Raw genomic sequence first — 9,333 nt, 5'->3', positions numbered from 1 at the left:
AGGTCAGGAGTTCAAGACCAGTCTGGCCAACATAGCAAAACCTCGTCTATACTAAAAATACAAAAATTAGCCAGGCATGGTGGTGGGCGCCTGTAATCCTAGCTACTCAGAAGGCTGGGGCAGGAGAATCGCTTGAACCTGGGAGGTGGAGATTGCGTTGAGCTGAGATCATGCCACCGCACTCCAGCCTGGGTGACAGAGCAAGACTCTATCTCCAAAATAAAAAAATAAAAAATAAAAAAGAGTTTCAAGAAATACCCTGATGGTACTCCAGTTTGCCTTTTATTTTCTGTCCTGTGCTGAAATAAGGAGTGAGTCTAGAGGCATATAGGAAATCAGCTCTCTCCTTGCAAGTAGATTCCTATGGCACTACTAAAAAAATCTGCATAGCAAGGTTCATGCTAATGGCTTTCGGTTATGCTTGCCTAATGATGCTCCAGCTCTTACAAATTCATTATGAGCCCTCCCTGCATCCTCTTTTTTATTACTGTGCTGTTCTTTTAAAAAAATCAGTAATGCTTTGGATTCAACATGTAACTAGACAGGAAACTTAAAAGAAACACTTGTAGAAAGTTCTCTTCTCAACAAAGTCAAGATCGTTCCCATTATTGTTTACAATAACTTTCATGTTCCTCTTAATTTTATTTTGTTTTCTTGAAATGTAGGAAGGGGTTGTATTTTGGTATTCTTGGATTAGTTACAACTAAGACATTACCTCAAGGGTACTGGTACTTCATTGCACACTAGCTGGGTATTTTGTGTTTCTCAAGTATATCTTACAGAGTACTGAAAATAATTCTTTTGTGGAATGAGAAAATCAAGAGCATTTGGATACTTCATTAGTAGGTAATAATGCCATAATTTAGTATTTAGAATCTTCATAGTGGCTTAATTTAGCGGCTTTAATTTTTTTAGACCATTTCCTGAATGCATCTTCTCTTTTTCACCATTCGTACCAGAATCTCAGTGACTCCATCTAGACAGGGGACTCCCCCTAGCATATGAGAAATACACCCCAGTCCAGCCTCTGGGCCTCCATTTCCCCAATAATCTCAAGTGTTGATACCTGAATGTGCGTGCGTTCCAGTAGCTGAGCCCACATTCCTTTAATCTTCCTCTGTTTTTAATGAATGGCTCTCAAAATGCATATTCAGTATATGCTTTGAGCCATATGAAATACACTTTCAAAATGTAATATTGATTGCCAAAAGAAAAGGTTTAGTTTAATGCGTCTGTACAAATAGTGACAGCATTCCCTCTTTTATCTCTTTCCAGCACAAGCATGACTTCATTGTGAAATCCAGGTGCAGTCATGAAGTCATTCTATCTTTCCTTACTCCAGAAAGGCAGTCTATTAACTAAAGCCCAAGAATGGAGTGCATTTCTCTGTTAACCATTTATTAAGTCAACAAGCTAAGTAATGACTACATTTTTCTTTCTAATGTGCCTGCAGTATTATGCATTTAGCAATATTATTCCTTGAACAGATGCGTCTTTTCACAGTCGTCTTCCTTTCCTATGAACATAGGATTTCTTCTTAATTGTATGCTTGTAAGCTGCAACTGTTTCGAAAGGTGCTTCTGAACACACACTGCGATCCCTCCATACTGAGAGCCAAGTGACATGAAAACCACAACATCATCAAGAATGGGAGCAGCCAGCTCCCCACATCAAGCACCCAATTAGCTCGTATTCTTTGGCTAAATATACTCCGCAGCCAATCCAGTCACCTCAGTGCTTTGATTTCAGGAGCTTTAGAAATACCTGGAGTTACTTGAATGTGGCAATATTCAAAATACAACAGATAAGGGAGAAGCATTTCACAATCAGTCAGCAAACTATAGGATTTGACAGCAAAGACACTGAAGGTTATATCAAATTCTTTCCACGTTCACATTTTGAATAACTAAGCACATTAACCAGTTTTGTGCTCAGCACTTCCCTTTATCAATAAAAAGGACTATTCACAAAGAATCAATATCTAAAGCACATCGGGCAACTACTACACTTTTAGAGTTCCTCAATGCTGAGTGTTAACAAAGAAAACCTTGCTACTATACTTTTGAAAGACACCAATGGAAGCTGACAACCAAATTGATATCATTTTTTTTCTTATAAAAAGTATAATGAGCTCTTGGGTCACCTTCAAATTATGGTCACATTCTTTCCCTGGAGTGGAGTTACTGTGGGATCAAGTGACTGAAAAGGCTAGGAGAGGAAATAAAATGATTGCTCAGCAGGACAAGTGCGGTGCTGCTGTCCTCGCCTGCGTCTCTGCCCACAGCAAGGTCATGGAAATTCAGCGTGAGCCCAAGTGGTTCTTCAGCAGCAGACACTCACGGGCATGATCCTGGCACTTGCTGGTGTTTGTCTGACAGCTGCGTGTGCTTCAGCCAAGCCTGCAGTAAGTGACCTACCGGGTTCTGCGGAGGGAGCCTGGCCCTACCATTCCCCATTGAGTCAGGAGGTCAAGTGAGAATTCCACTGATGTCTTTAAATAGTCTTGCCTGCAACAAGCTAATGTGGGGGAGGATTCTGGAGTGTGCCTGGATGTGCCTGGCAGCGATAGGCAGGTCTCCAGTTGCTGCTGGAGGGGGAATTCGGAGGAGACTTCCTTAGCTACCTCCAAGTGACACTGGTAAGGTCTGTGTGCAATGGTTCAACAGAAGACTTCATGCACAAATGTGCTAATGGAACTATGGTATCTGGTGATAACAGCAGAAATTGGCTTCCTTCTTTTACGGGTGGGAAAATTGGATTGGGGTCTGTTGGGAAAAAATCACTTGCTCTATGAATAAGCTATACGGACCCCCTTTGAATAGCTTTTAGAAAAAGCAAGTATTTTTCACAGTAAAATTGCCTAAGCTCAGAACCTGAGAATGAGCTAGCCACTGCCTCAACCCTTTGCTGCTCTTTCCAAATCAGGCGAGTGCAGAGGTGGGGAGGAATTAGGGTTTGATGGCTGCAGGGAATGAAGGGGTTGACTGATTTATCCCAGCTATGTTATTTGCTTACTGTTCTCTGGTTACTGAGACTTTGGAGCTCAGTCTAGTCTACACCCTACAGTGTGTTATCCTCGCCTCAGCCCATTGTTTGTATCCTTCTTGAGCAGGGATCACATCTTGCTGCACATTGTAGAAACCACGTGAGTCTGTCTCCTTCTCCAACCTGGGAGCTCTGTGGTGGGAGGAGCAGGTGTTGTTCTTCTCAGGTTTCCCGCCCAGTGTCCAGACTGGAAAAGGTGCTAATAAATATAAGTTAAATTGAAATAAACTAAGAATACTGAGAAGTTATACAAGTCTTGGCAGTAACCTCAAATGCTAAGTCTTGGTATCATTTGCTATAATCTGGGCACAGACAAATGTGCCAAGAAATCAGAACAATTGGCTCTTTGTAAACCTGAAGGTACTTGATTTTCTTCAGTGTCATCTTTTCATTCTGATTCTTTAGCTCTAAACCAATATTAATGCCGTGTGGCTCTTGGCTGCTGCCAGAGCAGTAAGGTCCGGTGACCTTTGGTGCAGGAACTCTGTCACTGCTTGCCCTGGTGTCTGTATTTCACTAACAGCTGTATACTCTTAAAATAAAAAACAAGCTTCGTGTTTTTATAGAGCCTTTTTTCCAAGGAGCTTCTAAATGTCACTAAATTCATTTTTTTAACGTTAACATGGGAAAGTCAATATTACCCTCCTCCAAATTGTAAAAGGCTAATTGCTTTTTTGCATGACCTGACTATGTTTTTCCCCCTCTTTTCTGCCTTTTGGTCATTGTTGGCCAAATTATCCCATTTAGTAGTTTATCTCTGAGAGGGCATATGTAGTCATGGAGAAATGAAATTAAAATGGGATCATTTGATGATTGCCTAGTGTCTAGCAAAGAAGTTCAAGGACATGACAATGTGTGGGAGAGGACTGGGAAGGAAGGTTGAAATACACATTAAATCAGTTCATATTTATTATCTGAAAGCCATCCTTCTACCCATTACTCACCACCAGACATAAGCATGAGTGGCTTTGTTATTCCTCTGTAGCCGCATGAAAGAAAAATTTCCTATGATTGTCCCCCAGAACTCAAGGGGAAAGCTCTGCCTCTTTTGGTCATTGGGGACAGAGCCCACTGTGGTTTGCCTTTTGGTCCCAAGTAATGCTTCACGGAGGCTGATGGAGGAACGTGTCTTGCCGTTGCCACCTCGCCACAGTTTGCTGATTCAAGAGTAGAAACTATCTGAAACCAGGTTTCAGCACCTCATACTGTACTTGGCACACAGTACTTAGCAAATATTTGCCTTTTGAATTACATTGAATTCAGACCTGTTAGGTGTCCACTCTCCCAAGGGCTGAATCTCACTGCTCCTCAGAAGAATCAGAACTGTTAGTTCTCTTTGGGGAAAACCAACCCCCTGTTTCAATTTATGTTTAGGATGAGATGAACATGATATTCCAGAGGTTATTAAGAACATACAGAGTTAAAAACAAACACCTCCTTAACATGGATGTTCAACAGTGACTTAGTAAATATTAACAAAAGTATTGTCAGACACTAGAGTGAGAGTAGAAAGCTGAGACGAGAAAAGTACCCCGGTTGACAGAGTCCAGATGAGCTGCCTCCCATCCAGGCCTCCGGGACCCATGTCAGGTGTGTTTTTTGTCCTTCAGGTAGCCGAAGAGCATCTCCAGGCCCCCCTCCACCAGCTCCGGCAGAGGCTTGGATAAAGGGTTGTGGGAAATGTGGAGCCCTTTGTCCATGGGATTCCAGGCGATCCTCACCAGTTTACACAGCAGGTGGAGTTCGCTCGGGAGAGTCTGGATGTCGTTGTTGTTGAGGTTCAGCAGCTCCAGGCTGGTGACTAGGCAAAGCGACCTCGGGAAGGAGTGGATGTTGTTGCCCTCTGCGATGAAGATCTGCAGGCTGGCCAGGTGCTGGATGCTCTCAGCGATGTTTTCCAGGCGATTCGAGCCCACGTGCAAGAAAATCAGTTCCTTCAGGGAGAACACACACATGGGGATGTGCGCGAAGAAGTTGTTGCTGAGGTTCAGCTTCCTCAGTCTGGAGAGGTCAGCGAAGCATGCAGGGAGCTGGGACAGGCAGTTGTGCGACAAGCTCAGGACCTCCAGCTTTCGGCACAAGCTCAGCTCGGCCGGCACCTCGGTCAGGCAGTTCATGTTGACAAACAGGACCTTGAGGCACTGTAGGAGGCTCACTTCTCTGGGCAGGCTCTTCAGGCGGTTCCCGCACAAGTTCAGGACCACGATCCGGGTCAGTTTCCCCACCTCGGGAGGGAGAACCCGGAGCTGGTTGTGAGACAGATTGAGTTTCTGGACCTCGGACAAGCCCCACAGAAAGTCGGGGATGTCTGTCATTCCTCTGGTGACCAGGCTGAAGCTGACGTGGTGCATGCCCCGCTTCAGCAGAGACCGCGGGTCCCTTCCGGAGAGCAGGACATCGTCCCACGGAGAAAACTTCTGTCTCCTCCCCGTGAACAGCATCCTCTTGGGGCCCTTATCCTTGGAGCTGGCCCTCGACTGCCTGGCCCCCATTGTATCTTCCCTTCTAGTCACTCTCCTCTGCCACCTCCCAGGCAGGGACCGTGTCCTCTCAGCTGCTAAAAGCCAGGCTGTTGCAGGCAGGGAGCGTGCGTGGGGGTGAGAACCAGCTTGTGACTAGGAGGTCCTAGTGTGGAGAAAGCTGCCAGGAGAGTCTTGATCAGGCCTTGCAGGTATCCGAGACAGGTCCCTGGGTGGCTGCAGGAGCTATGCCTGTTCCCCAGGGTTTAGGTGTTTTCTTTCTTAGCAGCTAGGCTGTAATGATATACTTGTCCAGGAGGCTGCTAAACTGCTCAATTCCCTCTGAATGCCACAAGGCAGCTGTCACTGTCACTCTGCCTGAGTTTTATTGACAGGGTACATGCAAACAGGTCACAGGAAGGCTGCATATAACTTTACTCTCTCAGCTTTTCTTCGGTATCACAGTTGAGCAGGGTGATTAACAAGCCCATCTCTAAAAAGAAGTAAAATGGAAAAACAGAGCAGGCCACACAAGCACCGGCTGTTGGCAGGATTGCGGGAGCTCAGCCAGACAACTTTACAGTGAAACTGGGCTCGGTGCTAGCGACAGTTATGTCTCCAAAGCTAAAGATCATCAGATGATATCATAGGTCCCTGTTCCAAACCTTGATGAACTGTGTGTTTGTGAAAAGATAACAAAAGCAGCCCCGATACCTGGAATCTTCCAGGTCGAAGGTTTTTATCCTGTGCTTGTCAGAGGTGATTTAGTGAGAAGGGAGTTGTGGGGGGATCTCAACCCCTCACTCCCATTTCAGCCAGAGAAGCTCTGGGCTCATGTGTCTTACAGAGACCTTCTGTATTTAGTAGGATGCACTTTAAATGTTTGAACAGCCACTTGAGTGGCCACCTTAGTATGGTAAGCACGGGCCACCTATTGTCCTGGAAGGATATAATGAGGCCCCCCTCGCTATGCACCGTTCTCTTTCTCTCTCTTTTCTCCTCCCTGTCTTTTTATTTATTTTTATTTTTTTATTTATTTCTTTTTCTTTTTTTTTTTTTGGATGGAGTTTTTGCTCTTGTCACCCAAGCTGGAGTGCAGTGGCACGATCTCGGCTCACTGGAACCTCTGCCTCCTGGGTTCAAGTGATTCTCCTGCCTCAACCTCCCAAGTAGCTGGGATTACAGGTGCCCACCACCACACCTGGCTAATTTTTGTATTTTTAGTAGAGACGGGGTTTCACCATGTTGGCCAGGATGGTCTCGACCTCCTGATCGAGGCGGGTGGACCTGCCTTGGCCTCTCTGTCTTTTTCTTAAATTAAAAATGTTAACTTATACCTTAAGTTTGCAGAGTTAATTGTTGGTGTTATGGGCTGTTCCCTCACCCTGCCCTCAAATTTTGTATGCTGAAACTGTAATCCCCAGTATCTCAGAAGGCGCTGAGTTTGGCAATCGGGACAAGTGAAGACACAGGGAGAAGGCAGCCACCTGCGAGCCAAGGAGAGAGGCCTCAGAAGAAACCAACACCTTGATGTCAGGCTTCCAGTCTCCAGAACTGTGAGAAAAATACATTTCTGTTGGTTAAGCCATCCAGTTTCTTAGAGCAGGCCTGGCAAACTAATATAGTTGGGGAAGAGGTGGACACACATCTGCATAGGCAAAAAATCCTAAAAATAGGTAGTGATTAATTGGACAAGGGATATCAAGGAGCTGACCTAGGTTCTGAGCAAAGGGCTTGTGGCCCATGGCAAGGGCTGGTTTGGCCTGGAAGGGTGGGATTTTTGCTGCTATGTATCCTGGAGACCCCTGCTGCTCCTGGGACCCTGACCTCACAGGGCTGTTGCCACCAACCCAAGAGTTGTCACTGGGTCCTAGCTTGGTGCTGCCTGGAGAGCCTGGAAGTCCGTCCACACCCAGGGCGCAGGATCTGGGCAGGAGGAGCAGCGGAGTTAAAAACAAGGGGAGGCCACTTCTCTCTTCACACGCCATTGGAAAGAGATCTGACCCCTTTGACTGAGTCAGCCCCAGGGATTCTAGACAAAGGTGGAGACTTTGCACATGCTTTTTATGGGGCACTTGAGTGTTCAGGTTATCAGTTGTGGTGGCCGGCGTGGGAGCAACGTGGCTAAATTTAGACTCTAAGTTTTTGGAGCAGACCATGCCATATATATGTAAATTTCATACGGTTCTGCAGAAAAAAAAAAAAAAAAAAAGCTAGCTGTGCTTCCTCCTTCCTTCCATGAGCCTGAGAAATTATGCTAGAGTACTTGAAATGTGGGGAATTGCAAGACCTGGGATGGTTTGAGAAAAATATCGACAACTTTCTTCTTGTGGCAATTCTCTCTCTTCCCCCTTAATACATTTTTTCTAATAAATATTTCTTGAGCACTTATCAATAGCCAATATTCATCAGATGTTTACTTATGTAAAAGTCACTGTACTCCTCACTTTCTATGCAGAATGGGTATTAAAATTATCTCTATGTTACAGATGAGGAAAGGAAGATAGACAAAGGTAAAGTTACTTATGTAAAATCAACTCACTTCCCCAAAATCAAGTAACTGGTCAATGGTAGAACCAGGATTCAATTCCAGTTGGTCCGCACAGAGCCCAGGCTGGGAACTACCAGAAGACGCTGGTCTTACCTCTGTAGAGAAGCAAAGCAACTCTGGCTAGGACATGGCCCCTTGCTTTCAAGTGCCAGGGTGTAGGACTGAGGGAGCACAGGTCAAAAAATGACTACATTACTCCACGCATAGAAATAACTACACAGGGCCGGGGGCGGTGACTCACGCCTGTAATACCAGCACTGGGAGGCTGAGGCGGGTAGATCGCCTGAGGTCAGGAGTTCGAGACCAGCCTGGCCAACATGGTGAAACCTTGTCTCTACTAAAAATACAAAAAATTAGCTGGACGTGGTCACAGACAGCTGTAATCTCAGCTACAAGGGAGGCTGAGGCAGGAGAATCGCTTGAACCCAGGAGGTGGAGGTTGCAGTGAGCCAAGATCGTCCCACTGCACTCCAGCCTGGACAACAGAGAGAGACTCTGCCTAAAAAAAAAAAAAAGAAAGATAGAAATAACTACACAGCTGGATACCAACCCTGCTTACTCTATGCCAGCATAACCAGGAAGAGCAAAAGTTAAACTATCATTCCAGAAAACTTCAGAGTGATGGATTTATCGCCTCCAAAAACAGTTCAGGTCTTCTCCAGAGAGTTTCTCATATATCAAATGGATGAGCTGAGTCACTAGCTGACTTGGTTTCTTCTAATTTTTTGAAACGTAAATGCTGCCCACTCAGTGACTGTCAGTTATCCAGTCAGCACATGGTTTTCTGAGAGGACATTCCTCGTCTCTGGTCTCAGTCTTCTCCTCTGTGAAATGGGCCATTTGGAGGGGATAATGGCCGAGAGCCCCTTCCCACTCTCCCAGTCTGATTCTCACTACAGATGAGGCCACTTGTGAGAAAGTGAAAGTCACATTCAACCCCCTTTCTGGTGAAAGTATGCAAAATCCAAGACAGCCTTCATTTGTGTAACTTTAATGTTCATCCTGGGGAATAAACAGTAACAAGGAAATGCTGGCTTTAGGGTTCTGTATACTGTATAGACCACACATTTGACCTTTACCAAAAGAGACTTTTCAGGGCTCTCTGAATGGAATGCAGCTTGAAATAACTCTCAGAACATTGTTGGACAATTTTTTGAAATTCCAGGGCATTGTAAGTAATGTGATTATCTTTAAAGCCTAAGGAGCCTGCAGAATAATTGAAATGCATTTAATATGCCTGACGTGTTTACTGCATTGCTGTATGTTCCAACTGATTGC

At 45.1% G+C, this 9,333-nt stretch overlaps 1 protein-coding gene across 1 annotated transcript; it reads right to left on the bottom strand.

Annotated features, from left to right (window-relative positions):
• Window positions 1-4,631: 4,631 nt before the first annotated feature.
• Window positions 4,632-5,587, bottom strand: LRRC30 (leucine rich repeat containing 30). The gene has a single exon (XM_032151732.2). The coding sequence runs from the start codon at window positions 5,535-5,537 to the stop codon at window positions 4,632-4,634; it is 906 nt and encodes a 301-aa protein (XP_032007623.1). The 5' UTR covers window positions 5,538-5,587.
• Window positions 5,588-9,333: the final 3,746 nt, after the last annotated feature.

The sequence above is a fragment of the Hylobates moloch genome, unplaced genomic scaffold (assembly GCF_009828535.3).
Source record: "Hylobates moloch isolate HMO894 unplaced genomic scaffold, HMol_V3 SCAFFOLD_5, whole genome shotgun sequence".
NCBI classification, from domain to species: Eukaryota; Metazoa; Chordata; class Mammalia; order Primates; family Hylobatidae; genus Hylobates; species Hylobates moloch.
The sequence above is the reverse complement of the archived record's forward strand: the minus strand, read 5'-3'. Positions and strand labels throughout refer to the sequence as shown.